The sequence below is a fragment of the Caretta caretta genome, chromosome 8, assembly GCF_965140235.1.
Source record: "Caretta caretta isolate rCarCar2 chromosome 8, rCarCar1.hap1, whole genome shotgun sequence".
Taxonomy (NCBI): Eukaryota; Metazoa; Chordata; order Testudines; family Cheloniidae; genus Caretta; species Caretta caretta.
In genome coordinates this window covers 97573502-97595780 of record NC_134213.1, presented here as the reverse complement: position 1 = coordinate 97595780, position 22279 = coordinate 97573502, and the positions used below count along the sequence as shown (strand labels likewise).

The following is a 22279-nucleotide window of genomic DNA, read 5'->3' as shown; positions in this document are numbered from 1 at the left end:
GTGGGCTGACTGCTGGAGCAGTGGTCCCCAGGGCCGAAGCAGCAGCTGGGGTTGGGTCAGCCCTCCTGGGGCTGGAGCAACTGTCTGAGGTCAGCCCTTTGGTAGTGCTTGATTGTTAGTCCTCCCCCACCCCGGTTATTTTTAGTAAAAGTCAGGGAAGGGAGAGGTCAGAGCCTTCCATGAATTTTGGTTTATTGCCCACATCCTGTTCCTGACTTTTACTAAAAATACCTATGATAGAATCTTAGCTTTTACTATAAGGATTCTTGTAATTTCACAGAGCTGGAGTGCAGGATTTCTCAGAACATGAGTACTCACCTTAACTTGTTTGCTGAACAAGAAAAGGCCAAGGGCACTTGATGCAAAGATTTGATATTTGTTATTTCAGAGGGAATCTTGAATTGATAGCTGCCTCATTGCTAAAACCTTAGATCTATGTATTGACAATATTCTAATTTAGTAATTGTGGATGGTAAATGTAAAGTGACTTGTAATTGTGAACTTTTTTTTTCTCCTTTTGGTTTAAGCTACCATGTGTACCCTAAATGTAGAAATACATCTGGGATTCTTGGGTTCTCTGTTACCGTAACCACACAAGCAACCAAGAACAAGTGAGTTTTTATGGGTATATCTCGTTTAATCAATTGCTGGCCATTGCAGAGGCCTCGAGCATTGGTTTACCTCAGTTCCTTCTCCTGCTTTCTGCCTGGGGCATACAATAGTTAAATCTCCAGAGGGCTGTAATTCTTTGCTTTACTTCCAGTTATGGGGTTAGTGTGGTGTAGCTGGGTGATGTTGGTGTCCTGTGATATACTGGAGGTTAGACTAGATGCTCTGGTGGTCCCTTCTGTTCTTAAACTGAATTTATTACTCTTAATAATTTAAAAGAGTGGTTAAATTGCATGTTAGTGTTTCCATCTCAGGGGTCTTTGGGCTTCTGTGGCTTTTCAGAGCTAAACTTTCCAGATCTCAGCTGAAGTAGTAGCTGTCTACCACCTTGTAAGCATATAGCCAAGTAATATTTCAGGACCCCTGATGTTTTTCCACAGTACTTTAGCACTGATATCTGTCTTGTGGCAATCTGTCTTGGACTGGTTATAGAGCTTCCATCCCAGAGAGAGATACAGGAGATGTGTTTTCTTTAAGACATCTTTAATGCACCGCTAGTTAGAGCTGTTGTATGTGCAGATAAGATATGTTATACATGGCTTCACCTAGTGGGTAACAGTATAGTACAGTTTAGCATTACATCTCCCTCTTTAAGTTTTACAGTCCTACCATGTATAAAATTTTACAAAATAAACACTATCATGCTATCTTTAAAGTTCAGTACATATCATTTTGTTAAGTGTTTCTGAATTGTATGGGTTTTCTAATTACACAACCCAAATGTGTAACAACTTGGTCATCTGGCTGTCCATTAATTGCAGTGACTGTCTCTGGTCAGTTTGGAGTCTTTGAGTCATCATCTTCTTTTTCTGCATCTGCCATCTGTAAAGTTTGCTCTATTGATCTCAGATGATTTCACCTCTGAGAGGGGTTGAAGGCTATGGTAAGTCTCTTCTGATACAACTGTCACGTCTGCTCCTGAGTCAGTTTTAAAGTAAATAGTCTTTCCATGAATATTCAGTTTCACTCTCCAGGCAGGCTCTGTGTGATCACATGAGATAGATCCAAGAAACAGTGACTCTTGATTGTCTGTCTGTAATATGGGTCAACTCCCTGACTGCTTCGGTGCAGCAACGAGCTGCAAAATGTCTGTATTTTGTGCATTTATTATATCTTGCGCCTTTGGCTGTAAATACATGTCTTGGGCTATGAATTTTTCCACCTCTCCTGCATTAGGCTGAAAGGCTTTGTAACTAGCTTGGAATTTGTCCATTTTATTCTCAGGGGTCTTATGATAATTACTTTCAGCAGTTATGCTGCATCTGTTTACAGCTCCTAAGCTGTTTCTTGCTTTTTAGGTTTGGTGAATTGCTCTTGGTTTTGCTGTTTCATCATCTCAGACTAGTTTGCTATTTAAATAGCTGTGTGTAGGATTAAGTCTGTTTTTAATTTTAGCTGCTGTGAAAGATTTTTATCTGCAAGCCCTGTAACTAATTTATCTCCAATATTTTCATGTTTTACAGTCTCAAAATCAGTTTTCTGTCAATGCAAGTAAAGCTGTGATAAAAGAGTCAACAGATTCTTCTGATGGTTGAATTTTTTGGTGTAAACATGCCCTTTTATAAATCACATTTCTCTGAGGTATAAAGTATGCATCGAAGATAGAGCCCTTTCATAGTAATTTCTGTGACTGTCTTCAGTAAATGTAAAATATTTAAAGATATGCTTCTCCATAGCATAAATTAAAGACTATGTCTGTATGTCTCCAGTTTCCTTGTGGAGTTTGGTTGCAAAGTAAAATCTTGCTAAATGTTACTTCCAATCTGTCCATTGCACCACCTAATGGCTGAACTGTGTAATACAAAAAGAAAAGGAGTACTTGTGGCACCTTAGACTAACCAATTTATTTGTCTCTAAGGTGCCACAAGTACTCCTTTTCTTTTTGCAAATACAGACTAACACGGCTGTTACTCTGAAACCTGTGTAATACAGTTTGCCTGCACTGAAAAGTGTCCTCATGGCTCTTACACAATAGAGCTGGTCCTGGGTGGTTCTTCTCATTTGCAATCTGTTTAGGAGCAGAGTCTGATGTCCATATTACAAGTATCACACCACAGATTCTCCATTTAAGTTAGGTGACTTCTTATTTTCGAGCGTGTAAAATGCCCCTATGACATATGACATATGTATAGTTTTAACATATCAACCTTATTTGATAGAGAATTTACTGACGTTTTAAGAAATTAGTGATTAATGGTGAAAATTTTGAGCATGTGTGAATCTGATCAACCAGTGGTGGTCTTTTCATGCCACACATTGTGGTCTATTTAAGACAACAATGATGTGCTTATACTGCCTCCAACTTCATTTACCACTGAACTGAGTGAAGCATTTTAATCTTTTTGCTGGGTTTATTTCACCTTTGATTTTTATTGTCCACTCTGCTAGGGTGCTTCAAAGATGACTCTTGCATGCCTTCTCTCTGAAGCTGTATGCATGTGTGGTATTCAGTTAGCTCCATAGGGTGCACTTCTTTAGTAGATTCTGTGTAATCACAGCCATGACTTATGCTTTCCACATACAGTTTTAATCTTAGGCTCTAATGCTACAAAGAGCTCAGATGGAGGGGGAAAGGTCAGGGTTCCCTTTTCGTCTACCCATAGTCCCTAGGGGCATTGTGGGGACTCTCCCTCTGAAATCCTGATGGGTGGTCAGTGATAAAGTGCAGTGTAAGGTGTTCCCTCATGAGGGGGCTCGGCAAACTACTTCCCCCACTCACTTTTCAAGATCATCACTTTTGAGAACACTCCTCCTTTTCTCTATTTCAGTGTCACACGGCACAGCATTTCTAATGTTTTATGACACACACAAGAACATTAGACTACTGTATATTAAATGATACTTGACTTACTTTTCATAGGCCAGTAAAACCCATCTCAGTTTTCAACGATTTAAGTGAATGGTCCTTTCAAATGCTATTTTATCTTAAACTCAGAGTTCATGATAAACTGGTTTGATTCAACATCTTATCACTGATTTTAAATAGATTTATTGCTGATCATTAATTTTTAACAAAACAGAAGCAGGGAATCTGGAAACAATAATAATATACAGCCTTCTTTTCTTTGTCTGTGCACCCCTCCAAGTTGCTGCATGTTTTTTCCTTGGAAATGTCAGCCCAATGGACATAGCAGTTGGGAAACACTTGTTTAAACAGTGTTCACACCTCTATCACACCTGCTTCCCTACAGTCCTTTAGCTTGTGTCTGGGACCCAGGCTCATGTTTTCTCGATGGCTTAGAACTGCTTGCTTGCAAATTTCTGCCATGCCCTTACCTATCAGGATTAAAAGAAGTAGAAGTAGTATTGGCTTCCTGCATATAAATCTTTAGTGGTCTTATGTGAAAGGACTGGCTAGTTTTATTTGTCAAGTTACCTTATTTCTTAGGACAGGGAAAGGTTAAAAATTGAAACTGACAGTGTCTTTCCTTTATATGCTCCTGAGCAAACAGGTTATGTTCTGTGGGCTTTCCATGCCTCTCAAAAATCTTGTTTTTCCTCATCCCTTCTTGTTTAGTTTCTCCTTAGGATAATGAAGGACTCACTTTTGCAAACAGCAAAGCATGTTCTTAGCTCCAGATTTAAAACTACTGATTTCACCCCACTTATTTATTAAGTTCTGCTAATGTTATTCATATGGTTCCTAACATTTCCCTTATTCCTTTCAGCTCTGAATTAGTTGACAAGAAAATAGAAGAATTTCTTTTGTACTTTGAGGGGAAAATGAGGCTTCTAACTGAAAAAGCATTCAGGACTCAGGTAAAACTGGAAAAGCAGCCCAAACACAGCCTCATAAGAATGGCTTTGATCGTTCCCATATTGTTAAAAACAGAACATGCAAGATCTTTGTAGAGGGAGAAAGTGGAAGTGATCAGATACTGGTGCTCCATGGTCATGCTTCCTGGCATGGGCTGCAGTGCACAGTAGCATTTTCTGAAATTGGCACTGAACTAAGGACAGGGCACTTCGATTTTTTTCCTTTTTTGGCTTTGGACTCTTCCCTTCCTGAGATTGGACTCTTGTTTTTCTGGAAGGCTCCCAATGAGCTCAGGGGACACATGCAGCCTTGTTCAGTGGACGCCAGGACTAGTAGTATTTCAGTACTCAAAGCAAATGTCCCAACCTTAGAGGCCGACAGTTGCATTTAACACAAGTTCAACCTTTACTTTGAATCATACGATACACAGCAGCCTGAGCTAGCTAAACCCTTTTGAAGCAGAATTCCACCCGTTTCCTGATATGGTGCCTTCTGTGTAAGAGTAATAATAATCAGTGTGTTTTTACAGGTCAGTGCTCTAATACATATTAAAAAATGTGAAGATTCCTATCTTGGAGAAGAGGTGGATAGAAATTGGAATGAAGTAATGTCTCAGCAGTATCTTTTTGACAGACTTGCCTATGAGGTAGTGAATGAAACTTAAAAATCAACCAATGTTATTGTTTTACTGTGTCTCACTAGATACTTATATTTGAAATATAGAGTGAAATTCTGGCTCAATTAAAGTCAATGGCAAATTCTCTCTGACTTTACTGGCGCCAGGCTTACGCCAATACTGAATATTGCTTCATGAATAGAAAGTTTAACCTCTTGTCAATACAGTGACCTAGTATTAAGAATTAATATGGAGCCCTGGAGGGTGGAGTCAGTACCTCAACATCTGAATGCATCGTGATCTGGAGAGATCTGTATAAAGAAATCTTTATCTTAAGTGTGTCAAGATGAATAGTAGTTACAACTCAAACCTGATCTTCAGAATTCATAGACACTTCTAGCAATTCCATTTCATAAGCATCAGCAAGTGTTTCTGTCACTAACTGCTGCTTTCAGGATTTAAAATTTTGCTACAAGTGTTTGTTCTGGGATGAACTGGAGGACAAGGGCAGAAGACTTGTAGAGATGTTCAAAATACTGTTCAACTGTTGGGAATTAGGGTGCTTTTAAAAGATGTGTGTGAAATTTGGACATTTGAAAAGTGTACTCTTGTGGGTTTTAGGTTGAAGCACTACAATCACTAACTAAATCAGACCTTGTTGACTGGTTCCAAGCTCATAGAGGCAAAGAGAGGAAAGCACTCAGTATACATGTGAGTATGTTTGGAATCATCATGATGTTAGGTGAGAGTGCTTCACACCATTGACTTAAGAGTAACCTCCTTATTTAATTTCTATGGCCTGTTCTTTTCTTCCTTCCCACATTCTGTGACTAACTTCTTTTAAAATAGATTCCTGTGAAGAGGCTTATGTAAGTCATCTTTGCAGCACTTTGAAGCACCCTAACAGAAAGAACAACCTTCACTTTTTAAAAAGTAGTTAAATGATAGAATTGAAAATATCTATTCCTATAGCTATTAATATCTGAACTCTTGTTACTGCTTTAAACCCATATCAGAGGAGAGGAATAAAGCTTAATTTTGTCTATGTAAAGTTTTCATAGTATTAGGAATAAATTGCTTAACTCTGAAAGTTGCAGAAAGAAGTAAAAGCCTATGGATATGTCTACACTGGAATCAGAGATGTGACTGCAGCAAAGTGTAGACACCCTAAGCGAGTTTTGTTCTCTAGCTGGTGTGAATAACCGTAACAGTGAAGCACTGGCAGCGCAGGCTGTACAAACCCACCTAGAACCCTGGGTGTAGACTTAAGTGGCTATCAGCTATCCCATGCTGCTGTGGCTTTACTGCTCTTGTTGTCTGAGCTAGCTAGATCAGCACTAGCGCAGGTATGTCTGCATGGGCTGTGGTCATACCTCTGATTGCGGCGGAGACATACCCTTAATTTGGTCTCCACTGCTATAGTTATTGAGTGTCCATGGAGTCCAGATTGAAACTTAGTGTTTAGCTAAAATATGCTTAAAATGACTCACTCTTAGTCTAGATTTTAAGCATGCAAACTTCTACTGTCTTCTTGGTAACCCTCTGGCCTTTGGATTTTCAGGTGGTTGGATTTGGTAAACAAGAAGGCGACTCAGATGTTCAGCAGTCCTTACCTGGTGAAATATATCAACTCACATTCTTACCCCCTTCCTCCTATATGAAGAATACCTCTTACATCAGGGACATTAGAAATTTCACATTAATGCGTAACTTCCTCCCTTACCACAAGATATTAAAATAAATTATAGTTGTTTTCCCCTGCATTTAAGTGTAGTTTAAGTAATTTTCAGTTTGAGAACACTACGAATCATTTAGCCTCACTAAATGAATTTGTATTTTCAGCAGTGGTAGATGAGTTCTTCCCTTATTTTAATGAAGATTTGCAGCATTGCACATCCACTTTGCTCTCCCACTCCTCCTCTGAAATCTGAAACAAATTTATTTTTAACAGTTGTTAATAGAAAGTATAACTCCTGTCCCCATTCTTAACATGCTTCAAGTAATTTTCCCTCCCTTGTTTTTTTATTGTGTTCTTACTGTGTTCAATACAACATGCTATGTAAACTTAAAACATTAATAATCTAGTCTTTATATTTTAGACACGCTATTTCAGAGATCTCTTTGAACTCTTCATTACGCTGCAAAGGTACTTGTAAGAGCCTTAAAGAGATACTGCACCATATCAGCAAATTTCCGTACTTAAAATTTGCCTTCAAACAGCTTTTTAACCAGTGGGCTGTCTTTCAGCCCAGAATAGCCTCCATCCATTCTTGCACTAGCCACGTCCCCAACACATCCTTACACCAGTGTCTGCACAGGGAAGCAGCATAGGACCATCTGCGCTGCTGGAGCAATTCCCCAGGGGGCATTTTGGCCTCCTTTATGCTATGAGAGCAGCATAAAGGGATCATAATGGTACCTTGTGAAATAATTTTTATCTGTGCAAAGGGATTGCAAAGTCGGTGTAAAATGCTACAGATCAGAATGGTAGCATATTACATCCACTTTGCATAGGGGAGACGGAACAATGTGTCAGGCAGCAAAGAAACAGGCCCTAAGCATTTAAATCATGGTTACAGCTTTATTTTCTAGTTTAGAAATGATAGAATGACTTATCTGATTTCATGCCATCTGTGGGATTAGCAAAACCAGAGAGACTAATAAACAGCAAATATGACAAATTAATGATGCAGAAGTAATGTGCAGACAATTCAGGCAACTTAATTATGACAGTCATTGCTAACAGCTAATAAATAGACTGAATGTTAGCTCTAATGCAGATTATCATCCAATTGTCTCATTGTACAGTTGACTACAACAGTTTTCACACTCCACCTAACCTTTTTATTGTAAGAAACTCCCTACCGTCAAAACTCACTATCCTTTACATAAACACATTAGCCTTCCTCCTGCTGCTCATTGTCTTGACACTGAACTCACCGTTCAGATCAGGTTCAGTGTTTAGACCAAAATTATACCTGGAAGTACCAACAGTTTTGAAGGGAGCTCTGGATTATATGAGAAAAATGTATAGGGTCAAAGATTTTTCACTTAGCTGGCACTAATTGTCTCTTTGTTGGGTGCACTTTCAGCAAAGGCCAGAGACTGAATGAGTCGTGAAATAACTTATCAGTTCATCCGTAGAAGTGTTTCTTCCCTGTAGTATAGGGAAGCTGTAAATGTAAGTTGTATAGCTCCACAGAAACCGGTGGTCCTTAGACAAGGGTGTGGAAGAACTGAACCAACCTGGAGTTATGGAAAATATTTTAGCTCCCTCCTTTCCCTGATCATGTAGGATCCAGCAATATAACTGGTTTCAGAGTAGCAGCCGTGTTAGTCTGTATTCGCAAAAAGAAAAGGAGTACTTGTGGCACCTTAGAGACTAACCAATTTATTTGCGCATAAGCTTTCGTGAGCTACAGCTCACTTCATCGGATGCATAAAGTGGAAAGTACAGTGAGGAGATTTTATATACACACAGACCATGAAAAAATATACATTGTAAGGAGAGTGATCATTTAAGATGAGCTATTAGCAGCAGGAGAGTGGGGTCGGGGGAGAGAAAACCTTTTGAACCTTATCACTTCGCTTATGCTCAAATAAATTGGTTAGTCTCTAAGGTGCCACAAGTACTCCTTTTCTTTTTGCAATATAACTGGGTAAATGTCGCCATTTGTCCTGTCAAATTACCAAGGATATTTGCTTCCTTAAATTACTCTAACTCCTAGCTCAGTATAAATATTGTTGCCTTAACAGCTCTTAAAATGTTACAGTATTTTCAGTCCCTCTCCACCCCCGCACAGGTTTAAGGTGCCCTTTGTAAATACTTGGCTCTGTGAAGCACAGAGAGAATGCTCTTTCACTGCTGTGTACAGTGAGTGTGAATTGATACATTACACCACATTAAAGGTTTTTTGTTTGTTTCTAATCAAATTTCAGTATTCTCCAAATCTCACTTGATACCTGGCTAGCCATTATCCAGTGTAAGATCCAGATCTCAGAACATTCCTCAGCCTGTAGCCTCTTGGTTTATTCTGGCGGATGCTGCCACCAATTTCTAATCCAAAACTTTAAATCTTAATCCTTGAGTCAGTACCCCTTCCTTCTGGAGAAATGGGTGGGACTTTTCTTTCTTCTGTTTCTATTTACTGGCTGGCCAGAGATTATGTTCAATCACAACTGTTGTAATGAATCTGAAAGCAGCAGTTTAATTATATATATCTACCTGTTTGAGCATCTAGTATGGGGGCCCCGATTATGATTCGGGTTCCTGTGCACTGCAGCAGCAATACAGGTAGGAGAAGACTGCCCATCCCTCCATGGTTTACTCAGCTCCCACCGGCCCAAGACAGGTGACCACCAGGCCTGGAATGTAAATCAGTGTTCCTATGGCAGCGCATTGCAAAAGATTTGATGTCCGTGGGTGCTCCAAAGATCTGCCATGTGGATTGTAGGATTGGGGTCTCAGTGTAGAACTTTTAGTTGATATTTTGTAGTCTACAGCAGAGATTTCCATGTTTTCTTGTTGATCTAATTGCTCCTGCAGTTCCTTTCTAATGATCGCCGTTGACTCCTGTGTTGTTGGTTGTTTGTGTTTTGCTGTCTTTAAGGTTAACAGTTTAATTACTAATGCTTTCAACTAGCCAGGAAGACTAGTTATTGTGGGTGAAATTCACCCATGTGGAGAACCCCTCACAAAACATATGCACCACTTAAGTTCTCAAATAGGACTTGTGTCTAGACCTTGGGTGAGTCTCTGCACAGGGGTAAATTTCACCCTGTAATGAGAAGTTTCTGACAGTTCATGGCCATGGAGGCACATTCTCCCTAGTCACTAGATAGGATCAGGGGTGGCAGATTTGTATAATTTTTGATGGTGCCCCCGGCAGCACACTCACCTCACACCACTGTCACTGCACGTGCTCCTAGGGACCCTTTCAGATCCAGGAAGTTCCCTCGCCTTCCCTGTGGTGGGTGCACGGGGGAGGGGGGGGGCTGCCATCACATGTGCACCTCCTCCTCTGCTGCTGCCCCACTGTAGTCTCACTGGGGGTAGGGCTGCCCCTTGCCCAGCATGGGGCAGGAGCGGTGACTGTGGGCGGGGGGGCCCCTGTGCTGGTGGAGGTTCCCAACGGAAAAGGGAAGGGTCCGAGGCGGAAGGGTAGGGGCAGGGTCAGCCTGCCGTGGCACTAGTGGGTGGGGGGGGCACTAGGACTGTGCAGCGGCAGTTGATGCCTGGAGCCAGCTGAGCAGAGCGCAACGTGGAGGCAGCCACTTGCTTGAGGCAGGGACACTCTGGGGCTTGGGGGAGGCGCGCGGGGGCAGCAAGTGGTGGTCGGGGAGGCGCGCTGGGGCGGCAGGCGGGGCTGGGGAGAGACCTGGCCCCAAACATTTGTGGCGCCGGGACCCTGGGCACTGAATATTGCTGGAGCCTGGGCACCACAGACCCATATAACTCACCGCCCTTGGACAGGATGTGGATTCGGAAGGAAATTTAAGACTTTTGTTGAAAAGACATTGTTCCCCTGTCCAGTGACCTATCTAATGGAGAGCTGAGTCAGTGCAAGGAACTGATACATACTCCATCCCGAAGAGGGCAGTAATCCACCCCCAATCCATTGATGCACAGCCATTGCAGAAGCTGAAGAATTTATATAAAAACATAGATATACTGTGTTTTAATGAAACTAGAGAACTCAGTGTTACCACAAAGATGTATTTTAAATTGTCCCATGAGCCATCTAAGATAAAATGTGTAAATAGTGATATTAGATAAAAATTATATATATATATATATATATATTAAAAAAATTCTTGGTAATGTAGTTAACGCCACCTAAAGTTACCAGGAATTAAAAATTATAAATATAGTTGGAATGCCTAAAAACTCCTACCAGGATTGGGACTCTGATATGCTGGGAATTCTGTATCCATTATTTGTCATTTTTTACTATATGTTCGCTTTTTGCATTTCTCTCCACAGACTGTACAGACTTTTCTATACAAACTACTCTGTATAACTTTTTTTTTTCATTGTCAGTGTAACTTTTTTTGTGCACCACCACATTCTCGTTGTGCAGTGTTTTCTACCAGCAAAGGAAGGGTATTTTTCTGTTCTGTTTAGATTTGTTCATAGATTCCAAGGCTAAAAGAGAGCATTGTGATCATCTGGTATGGCCTCCTGTATAACACAGACCATAGAACTTCCCCAAAGGAGTATATCTTTTAGAAAAACATCCAGTCTTGATTTAAAAATTGTCAGTGATGGAGAATCCACCACAACATTTGAAGTTGTTCCAGTGGTTAATTATGCTCATTGTTAAAAATGTATACCTTATCTCTAGTCTGAATTTCTCTAGCTTCAATTTCCAACCATTGGATTGTGTTATACCTTTCTCAGCTAGATTGAAGAGCCCATTTTAAATATTTGTTCTCCATGTAGGTACTTATAGATTGTAATCAAGTTAACCCTTAACCTTCTCTTTGTTAGACTCAATCCATTCAGCTTATTGCTATAAGGCGTGTTTTCTAACCCTTAAACATTCTCACTGCTCTTCTCTGAACCATCTCCAATTTATCAACATTTTTCTTGAACTGTGGACACCAGAAGTGGAGACAGCATTCCAGCAGTGGTTGCACCAGTCCCAAATACAGAGGTAAAATAACCTCTCTACTACTCATGAGCCACAGTGTCACACTGGGAGCTCATAGTCAGCTGATTATCACAACATCCAAATCTTTTTCAGAGTCACTGCTTCCCAGGATAGAGTCCTCCATCAGGTAAGTACAATCAATATTCTTTGTGCCTAGATGTATACGTTTGCATTTAGCTGTGTTAAAATGCATACTGTTTGCACCCAGCTTACAAGCAAGCCACATTGCTCTGTATCAGTGACTTGTTTTCTTCATTATTTACTACTCCTCCAGTTTTGCTGTTATCTGCAAACTTTATCAGAGATGATTTTGTGTTTTCAGGTTAGGTTATTAGGTTTGGTAATAACTATTTTTTCTGAATATATTTCAATATAAAAATAACAGGCTAATCAAAGGCCTAAACTACTTGACAGTGTTCTCTTTAAGAAAATAAGATTACAAATATTGTACATTTTTTAATGAATAAAAATGACCTTTAATGAATTTGGTACTTAAAACTGTATTGTTACCACATTGTTCACATGGCCTGTTGTAGGATTGTTTGTTCCATTTATCTGCAACCATTACACATTTACTTGATTTTCTTCTGCAAACTTTTCAGGACACTGAAAAAAACCTCTGGAAGCAGAATCTTGACCTGATGGTAATTTAATTTTTCTCAGTTCTAACAAGCAGTGAATCATCATAATTTGATGTGATCACTGGTGTTTGTTGGCCACCTTATGTAAAAATCAAGTAGATAAACTTCCTCCAAAGAACAAAGGTGACTGTAGAGAAAAGACTTAAAGGCAGATCTTACGACACGTGGCTCTATGTTAGGAGGGTCTCTTCCCACTGAGGCAAAGTTTCCTAGTCAATCGGAGACAAATCCTGCCCACTTCCGTGTTGCTACCGAGAGCCCCAGATAGTCAAAGTTTGGATTAGTGGGTAGGATTTTGGGAGCCCTTATAGGACATAAGAATCTCCTGCATCTCTGGAAGTGCATCTAGTCACTCTGGTACATTCTGTATGTACCTCTCTTGCTACAATATTTATTCTTTTGACAGGGGGTCGGGGGTGAATAGAGGTCTGTTTACATCTTATTGTGTGTTTAGTGCCTGACTGCCCTTGGTAATGTTATGCTGCTTGCATCTTCACCAGGTCAAGGGAGTTGTGGGACTTCCTACAGCAGTTCAACGTTTGGCTTTACCATGGCAGGAAGAACTGTGTTGTTGATTCGTGGAAGAGGTAAAGACGCGTGCCCTCAGGAGAAGAAAAGTGTGACACCTCAGAGGGGGGTTTGTAAAGTATTGAGCTGTTTCACTGTTTAATGCTACATCTATGTCAAATTGTTGAGTTTGTCCCTCTTCAATTTTAACTAAAGGTATGTCTACACTGAGGGTGTAGTTCCCATCTTGAGATTATACCTGCACTAGTTCTGATTGAACTAGCATGCTAAAAATAGTGTAGCCACAGCAGGGCAAGCAGCTAGTCGCCCCAAGCATAATCCTGTCAAAAACTCTAGTTATGTACTCAGGGTGGCTAGCCCCTCCTGTGGCTACACGCTATTTTTAGCACGCTAGCTTGATCAGAACTGGAGTGGGTATGTCTCCTCAAGCTGGGAATTATACCACCCCACTTGAAGGGTGGAGGTATACTGTGTAATTGGCTCCAAACCACATTAGCCAGAAAACTAAGTACTGCTAAGGAAAAACTGGAGAGAGACTTTTTTTTATAGCCCCATTGCTTTCTAAAACTACAAATTACCTCCCCGAGTTCTCTGTCAGCACTCTTCCTGGGGACTCTGGCTCCAGTGTGGCCCTAATGGCCCTCCACCATATATGAGGGCATTCAAGGCCCCTGTGAGAGATTTGATTCTAGTGCATGCTTACAGCCTCCGACAGTGCTATTGTAATATAGACAATAACAGTCCAAAACATTACACCTGGGTTAGCTTATGGATTCCTGCAGAGATGGAGCATTTTTGTTGGAGCTGGTTGGACAAGGCTTTTTCCTTCAATGAAAAACTTCATTTTTGGCAAAAAATTAAAAACCAAAATATCAGTTTTCAGGCATTCAGCGTTTCAATGAAAAATTAAAAATTTCAATGAAGGGCAGACAAAATTAGCGAAAAATTTGCTGTAGTCAAAACCCAATTTTCAATCAAAAAATAATTTAGATGGAAAAATCTTTGACCAGCCCTAGTTTTTGTACATTATTGACTTTAATCTTGTACAGTTTTGGGAATTTTTTTCCTCCTTATTTAACCAGTCATGTAGTAGTTACCGGTAGTTAAACTTGACAGAGCAGTGATGCTTACAAAATTAATCAGTAGCAGTGAGCGTTACAGATTTTAGCCTGTTTCTGGTTGATCTGGTTGGTATGTAATGAGGAGAATAGTAGTAGATTGCCATTTGGTCTTCCAAACCATACATAATGTATTATCCAAGATTACCAAACGAAGTGTAACAATTATTTTTGAAGTTTGGTTCTTATGTGTATGTCTCCATGTCAGTAGATGCTGTGCTGTAATTTTGTTTTGGGTTTGTGAAGCTATTATTAATATAATGATGAGTATTATAAGACATCCATTGTTGGAATATCTGGGCACTCTTAAAATGGCTTAGATTAAAAGCAATAACACTTCTACAGTATGGCAAGCAAATGCACCATATGCCTCCTTTTACAGAACAGAGACAAAATGTAGGTTTTTGTAATGGTAAAAGTTAATATATTTGTGTGCAGCAGGCTGTCTTGGTTATATGAACCTCAAATTATATGGATTTTAGTTCTGTCACCTATATAAAACTTTACATAATGTAAGCATAACTGAAACAGGCAGCATTTTCTGTGCAATTTGAAGGTGACAAACAGTCTGAGTAGAGAAAGAGGACTTGACGGTAGTCAGAATTGCCCATTGAGTATCCCTTCGTTTGCATATAAAGGTTATGTAGTGTCCAGGGTTGGGGCTGCACAGTTGTAGACTGGAAGAACTGGAGGGTGTTAAATACAGACTTACTGGGACCATAAAGAGAACAGAGAATTCTTACATAGCTAGGATGTAGAGCAACACTGCTATGTCCTGATTTGGCTATAGGCAATTAAAAGCTGACCCATTCCTTGGGACTAGTTCGATGTGTATGTGTCAATCAGAAGAGTCTGATATTTGCATAAGATCCTAATATTTTGGCATCAAAGTGCTGCAATTCTTAATAACAAATTTTCATTTATGTATTGCAGTGGTTTTCAACCTTTTTTCATTTGCAGACCCCTAAAAAAATTCCAAATGGAGGGCTACACCTATTTGGAAATCTTAGACATATAGTCTGTGGATCCCCAGGGGTCCACAGACCACAGGCTGAAAACTACTGTTCTGTGGTAATGACAACCTTTGCAGATCCCTTAGACATAGTCTGTGGAGAAAACCACTGATGTACTGTAAAATAACAGAACACATCAGAAATCCGAGATAAAAAAAATTTAATCTCTCTGTGGAAACAGTGCACTGTTTTACAAATGAATTCATTTGGTTTTCAGTACTCCTTTTTATGTAAGTACAGCAAACGATATACAGACCATATTCTCCCCCCTACTCCTGCAGTTCTTTTGTCCATAAAATGAAAACTGAAACACAAAAGGCACCAAGCAAGAACTCATTCTAACAGAACTTCATTATGACAAGACAGAGATCAGAACTGGTTACAGTGTTAAACAATGTCCCAACAATCCCAACTGTTTAAAATAATTTATTTAAAAAACAAATTTGGTGGCTGACTTCTTTTGATTGGTTACAAATCTGTAAAGTTTGAAACCAGCACTGGACATCAAATTAATCTAAAGCAGTTTGAAAAAATTGCTGCTTTTTATACACACATTTGTACAGTTTATTTTATTTTTTTAAAAAAGTATCAAAATTTAGAGCCTTCAAACATATTTACAGTTTGCTGTTAGTGTTATCACAGACATGTACAGCTCAGTTTTTGTTCTTTCCTTCATGCACATAGTGCATGGACTTGTAGTAGAAGAACTTTGCACATCCACCACTGTTCCAATTGGAGAGAATAGCCTAAGGGGTGCCAGGTCACCTAGGACTGGTATGATAGTTCCAGAGTTGCTCAGCTTTAGGAACAGGTGAGAGTGAAAGGTTTTGTAAGGCAGTGGTCCCCAAACTCCTCCACGCTGCCCCCAATGGTCTGCACCCTCCCCCAGGAGCGCAGTTGGGGGCTGGAAGCAGGGCCGCAGTTGGGGCCAGGAGTAGAGCTTGATGGCATTCCCTCCCTGTCCCGTGTGGGGGCTGGCCTGAGCTCTGCCATGCCCCCCTTAGAGGGGCACGCCCCACAGTTTGGGGACCACTGTTGTAAGGATTGGTTGTTTTGGGTTTTTTTCCAATTACCTTTTCAGCCATCCTACCAAGAGCTGTATATTCGAGGGCAGTCTGCTGACATTTTGTTCTTTAACCCCCTTCCTGTTGCTCCACATTCCATGGACAACCGGCTGTGGTGAATGCACTGTTATGGTGCTGGATGTTCCAGCTACAGCCACTTGGAATATACCTGCTGTGAATTCTAGGTATGCAAGTTGGACTGCATCTCTGTGCTTCCTAACACTTCATTCATTTTAACAGTGTTAACAATCAGTAGCAGCACAGCAATAAAAGATTTTGTGATGAGCTATCTCCAGGGAGTTGATATATGACTACCAGACACTTTTTATAAGCTGTAAAAAAGATTCCCATGGAGGAGAAAAAAAATGACAGATTTAGGTTTTCTTAAAAAATCCTACACCAAATAACCTCCATGGAGACAGACACGGCATAAAGCTATGTTGAATCCTATAGGAGTTTCTTCTATGTGAGATACACTAAGTGAAGAGAAGTCACTGTATGGAGACATTTTGGATGTAAAGATTTTTAAAAAAAGGAAAGCAAGGGTGCTAGTGCCTGAGTCCTGGCCAGTACATTTGTCTGGGCTTGAAATACAAAGTAAACCATTTTGACAGCAGAAATTCATTATGGGAGTGCTTCATTCATTGACTGTCCTATTGTACAGCTGTTTCTTACTCCAGTGGCTTTAGACTTCAAAGCAAATTTTCCATAAACATTCCTTAAGAATTCAATCCCCCTAATTCCCATAGACTTGGGCTAGTAGTTTTAAAATATATTTATATGTATATATATGTATATATTTATATATCTATCTAGTCTAGACAGATATATGCACAGCAAGCCAAACATACAAAAAATAAATACTCTCACCCCTCTTTACAGAACAAATCTTATATCCCAATTTTGTTAATAAATATTCTAAACCGCTTGTATAGAATTTTTTTTACTTATGTTGATGGATAGCCACAAAGCATGTTCAACCTATTTACAAAACCTCTATAAATATAGTTTTAAAATGATGCATAGCTATTGAACCCGGCTGGTTATGTATACTGGGTTAGTAGCTCAGCAGTAGTAGCCTCTTCACTATCACGTATGGGTAGTGCAACAAGTTAAAACGTGTATAAAAGATTATACATACAAAACTCTCACATCCTTTGGATGTTTGCAGTTCATTATAACTTTGTGGTTACCCTTCTGCAACATAAATAGTAATTAATTAGGGGGAAGAAAAGGAAAGGCGGGGGAGGGTTCCATGATCCAAAGTGAATCTGTTCAGTGCATATTATGCCATTAGGTATGGGACTAGAGCAGCGACTTGGTCCTCAAGGTAACCCATCATCTTCCAGGCTCAATGCTACACGCTGTGGAGGAAGGAAAACACAATAGTGATAAATGCTTGAGTGACAGAGAATCATTTGATCTCTTTGGACCTGATGATATCTTACTCATGATGAATAACACCTCCCCTCACTAAAAAAAAAAAAATCCCACTGATTTCAATGGAGTAACCCCTACACTGAGTAGTACTTATTAGTACCTGGTCCTTCATGCCTCCAATTCCTCCTCCCCCAAATGGGGATAAGCATTATTTTCGTGCACTACAGATGTGGTGGGAGGCCAAGTTCATCAATGTCTGTGACACACATTAAAATCCTCGGATGGGAGGTATGACAGCAGCGCAAGGATTGCTATTATTACTTAGTCCGCGATATTGAGACAGTGCCCTTCCTCGCTCCTGCACTGCTTTTACTCCTGTCTCTTTGTCCTCCCCCTCACGACTCAGTTACTGTTCCTACACTTCATCCAAGCTGCCTGTTTCCTGAAGGGACACTCCCTTGAAGAAACCACACTGTGTGGGTTCTGGTGTCTCCATCAGCAAGTCCCATTATGTAGTTACAGCAGAAACTGTAGAGGAAAGCATTACTCCTCCATCCCATCTCTATGCTAAGGCAGCTTTCCTTGACTCCCTTTGGAATCTCATTCACTCTTCACTGCAGAGCATTTCACTTTTTAGTGGTTTGTATCTAATTATATAAGCAGAAAAATATTGTGTTCCCCCTAGCAAATAGAAACTGGACTTTATTGTTGGCAGGAAAAGGCAGTGGATGGAAAAGAGTAAGGCATAAGACTGACTGCAAGCTGGGGGCAGGAGAAAAACCCTCCCCACCGGGGTACAGCCTAACATTTAGCAGCAGTCATTGTCCCTGGTTTGAAAAACTCGTGTATAGGACAGCCTGTTCATTTTTCTTGCATGTTATTAGTGCTTACCACTACAATGATGGGCGTCTCAGTGGGGTGACTTGCAGGGATTTAAGCACCCAGTGCCACTAGAGACAGGGTACCTGACTAAATGGACAATTGATCTAATCTCATATAGTAAATTCCTACTGTATGTTCCAAAGATATGGCAACATGAGCTACATACAAGTCTAAGAGTAATCTAAAAGGCAAAAATTTGACAAACCCCTCATTTAATGTACTGTCTGATGCCAAGTAACTGTAATCTACCTCATGATCAGCTGAGATAATTCTGTAGTCAAACCTTCTTAAGAAAAAGCTTTTACTTTGGCAGCTTGCTCAGAGATACTTACTGCTGGGTAGACATGCCCAATTTGTGCAGTCCGCCCAATATGGATTTCCTCTTCATCCTCTTCTTCTGTTGTCTTTCTGTACACAGGGTTATCAAAGTTCATGCTTTTAGTGTTCTTCCTTTTCCAATTCCTCCAGATGAGGTACCCTCCCATACACAGCAAACCAATGACCACTGAAGAAAAGAAGAGAAAAAGCTGTCATCTGGCTACTTGGGGAAGGCAAACATAGTCCCATGTGGACCTCTGCTCCTGTACCCTTCAAACCTGCAGTACAGTACAGTAACTCCTCACTTAAAGTCATCCCGGTTAACATTGTTACGTTGCTGATCAATTAGGGAACATGCTCATTTAAAGTTGTGCAGTGCTCCCTAATAACATTGTTCGGCAGCTGCCTGCTTTGTCCACTGCTTGCAGGAAGAGCAGCCCGTTGCAGCTAGCTGGTGGGGGCTTGGAACCAGGGTGGACCGGCAGCCCCACTATCAGCTCTCCCCTCCCCTAAGTTCCCTGTGCAGCAGCTGCCCAGCAGGCTATCAATTGCCAGCAGTGCAGCTGTCCCTCCCCCACTGCCATGTGCTGCTCCTGCCCTCTGCCTTGGAGCTGCTCCTGGGAGCCTCCTGCTTGCTGTGCTTGGGGGGGGGGGGCGCTAATGTCAGGGTGTCCCCCTACCCCCTGCATCTCCCACTTATCCCATCTCCATAGAGTGGGGACGGACGGACGACGACAGGGGATACCACAGGGCTCAGGATGGAGGGAGCTTCCTGGCAGAAGCTACGGTCTCAGCTTGCTGATTAATTTAACAAGGCAGTGTACTTAAGAGTGGGGTCAGCATACTTAAAGGGGAAATGCGCAACACCCCCCCCCCCCATTCATGCTGCCTTGTAGAGTGTGAGGCTACATTAACAATGAGTTAACCCTTAAGGGCTCAGCCAATTGCTAGTTTATCATTTAGCAGGAGGAAATATCCCACCCTCTGACTCCACCACCTCAACCAAGCTTCACAGTCATTATCGCTATGTACAGTATTAAATTGTTTGTTTAAAACTTATACTCTGTGTGTGTGTGTGTATATAGATATAATAGTATTTTGTCTGGCAAAAAAAAAATTGCCGGGAACCTACCCCCCCACCCCCCATTTACATTAATTCTGATGGGGAAATTGGATTAGCTTAACATTGTTTCGCTTAAAGTTGCATTTTTTTCAGGAACATATCTACAACGTTAAGTGAGGAGTTACTGTGTTTCAATAGTCCCTTGTGCTCCAGAAAAGTCTCTTACAAAAAGTTGTCAGGGTAGTCTCATTCTAAGCTTAAATCAAACTTGCTTACCAAGAAGAACTACAACTCCAATAATGGCTGCTCTAACAGTTGATCCAAAACCCTGCCCATCATTGGCATCTGTAACCATAAAAGAACAGGTCTGATTAATCAAACGGCACTAAAGATGGACCATAATTATAATGATAGCTCAAATTTTTTTTAAAAAACTAGGTTGAATTTAAAGGTATGTGGTCTATAAATAATATCTATTGTGTGCTTATATTTGATAATTAATCATCTTTAAACAAGACACTGAATCATAAAATAACTACTTAATAAGCCTGAGCCAGCAGCTTGCCATCTTCCTTAATTTTCATATCTTGCGCCCTGCTATATGGCTGTGTCATAACCATACAGATTCACTTCTAAATAATAATAAACACCTTTGAAATGTGAGGTCTGTTAGTTTGCTAACTCCAGATGTCACTCACAACTGGCACAGTAGGACACAAGGACTAGGATCTCAAAGGAAATGAGAACCCAAAACAAGGGTTAGCGTTGCTAAGGGGCCTGCCCTTTAGGAAGAACTGGACATACCCCCGTACAGTGACAGGGCTTTATAGAAGGGCACAGTTGACTGCTGAATATGGCCACAGAAAAGCACATGACGTTTGACCAACTCCCTTCTAAACCTCTTCATGCTGCCCCTTCATTAGCTTAACTATTAGGTGAAACCAGGTGCTCCCTCCCTGTTAGAGGCTGAATGCGATGCTGCTACAGCATACCTAGGCTCCTACTGCCCAGGGACTGTATAGACCGTGCTTAGGTACCAGAGTTGAGTCTTCTGAAGTCAGAGCACACTAGGGCTAGCTTTAAGAAGCGCTGATGAAGAGCGGGGGGTGTCTCTCAGACAATCAGCCTTCCAGTCTGAGAAGGACCAGCTTGGGGGAGAGCTAGCCCCCCAAATCCCACACAATGCTAAGAAATACAGCACTTTGCATTACCTACTATCTGTTTGTTAGTGTAAGGTACTGGTAGTACGGATAGAGTGCCACTTATGGCTGTTTCTAGGTATTGAAATATCTCATAAGAATTTCATGTGTAATGGTCCAGTGGTTCAAAATTGGTTCTCCATGTGTATGGCTCATGGTGTTGTTTCTCCTGGCTCTGTGTGCATATATCTATTTACGTGGCCACCATGGTACACTCACACACTGAAGACTGCATGCAGTTCTGGTCACCCCATCTCAAAAAGATTTATTAGAACTGGAAAATGTACAGAGAAGGACAACAAACATTATTAAGGGTGTGAAACAGCTTCCATATGAGGCGAGATTAAAAAGTCTGGGTCTGCTCAGCTAAGGGGGAATATGATAAGAGGTCTATAAAATCATGAATGCTGTAGAGAAAGGGAATAAAGTGTTATTTACCCCTTCACATAACACAAGAACCCCAGTGAAATTAATAGGCGGCAGGTTTAAAACAAACATAAGGAAGTTCTTCTTCACATAACACACAGTCAGTGTATGGAACTCATGGCCAGGAGATGTTGTAAAGGCCAAAAGTATAACTGGGTTCAAAAAGAATTAGGTAAGTTCATGGAGGGTAGGTCTATCAGTGGCTTATTGGCCAAGATGGTCAGGGATGCACCCCATGCTCTGGGTGTCCTCCAACAGTCCGAAGCTGGGACTGGATCACTCAATAATTGCCCTGTTCTGTTCATGCCCTCTGGCACCAGTCATGGTCTGATGACAGTATATTGAGGTAGCTAGACCACTAGGCTGATACAATATGCCAGTTCTTTCTTAATGTTTGGGCACAAAAAGGGAGGGTAGTTTGTAAAAAATCTGGCCTGTAATGGAAATTCTCTGTCTTTGTCAAGGAGAGTAGATGACTCTTCATCTTGTGCAACACAGCTCCCTTTGGTAGCAACGCAGCCACCAAGCTATTGCTCTATCAGGAGAAGAACTTTGTGGTTCCAAGCTATCTACATAATGCATTTGAATTATCCTCCTGTGGAGGTGACTACACCAAAGAATGCCATGTGCAATAGCTAAGTTGAGCCTGGAAGGTTGCCTCAAAATTCAAGGGAATGTCATACAAACCAATAAATGTTAATGTCTCATTCTTCAAACTGTGTGTTTTGCAATCTTAACAGAATTAGCACTAAACTCAGAAATATACTGAATTTACTGTGACAAATCAGGAATAATAGAGAAAGAGCTAACTCCTTCATCTACTGAGACACCAATGCATAGAAAATAATGTAAAAGGTAGTTTATCCTTTTAAATTAATCCCCTTGGCAGGTAACTCTATTAAATAGACATTTTACCAGTTAATGAGATAGGTACCATAATAGTCCTTGTTAG

At 40.7% G+C, this 22279-nt stretch overlaps 2 protein-coding genes and 1 long non-coding RNA gene across 5 annotated transcripts in view; 2 read left to right on the top strand and 1 right to left on the bottom strand.

The window, feature by feature from the left end:
* LOC125641841 (nardilysin-like) overlaps positions 1–10099 on the top strand; it is a 95378-nt gene extending 85279 nt beyond the window's left edge. The window contains exons 27-31 of the mRNA XM_048862358.2: positions 528–611; positions 4338–4428; positions 4956–5072; positions 5664–5753; positions 6604–10099. Coding sequence (XP_048718315.2) covers positions 528–611; positions 4338–4428; positions 4956–5072; positions 5664–5753; positions 6604–6783 — 562 coding nt within the window. The 3' untranslated portion in view covers positions 6784–10099. The remainder of the gene's footprint in view (positions 1–527; positions 612–4337; positions 4429–4955; positions 5073–5663; positions 5754–6603) is intronic.
* A 320-nt stretch (positions 10100–10419) lies between these two features.
* LOC125641842 (uncharacterized) lies at positions 10420–15712 on the top strand. Its single transcript, XR_007358173.2, has 3 exons — positions 10420–11822; positions 12298–12339; positions 12837–15712. It is a non-coding gene; the product is annotated as an uncharacterized LOC125641842 (long non-coding RNA).
* The window catches only part of LRP8 (LDL receptor related protein 8), a 301572-nt gene continuing 294431 nt past the window's right edge, over positions 15139–22279 (bottom strand). For all 3 annotated transcript variants that reach the window (XM_048862340.2, XM_048862339.2, XM_048862343.2), the window contains 3 exons: positions 19979–20047; positions 18654–18826; positions 15139–17423 (listed from right to left, as the gene is read on the bottom strand). In XM_048862340.2, the coding sequence (XP_048718297.1) occupies positions 17385–17423; positions 18654–18826; positions 19979–20047 (281 nt within the window). In that variant the 3' untranslated portion in view covers positions 15139–17384. The remainder of the gene's footprint in view (positions 17424–18653; positions 18827–19978; positions 20048–22279) is intronic.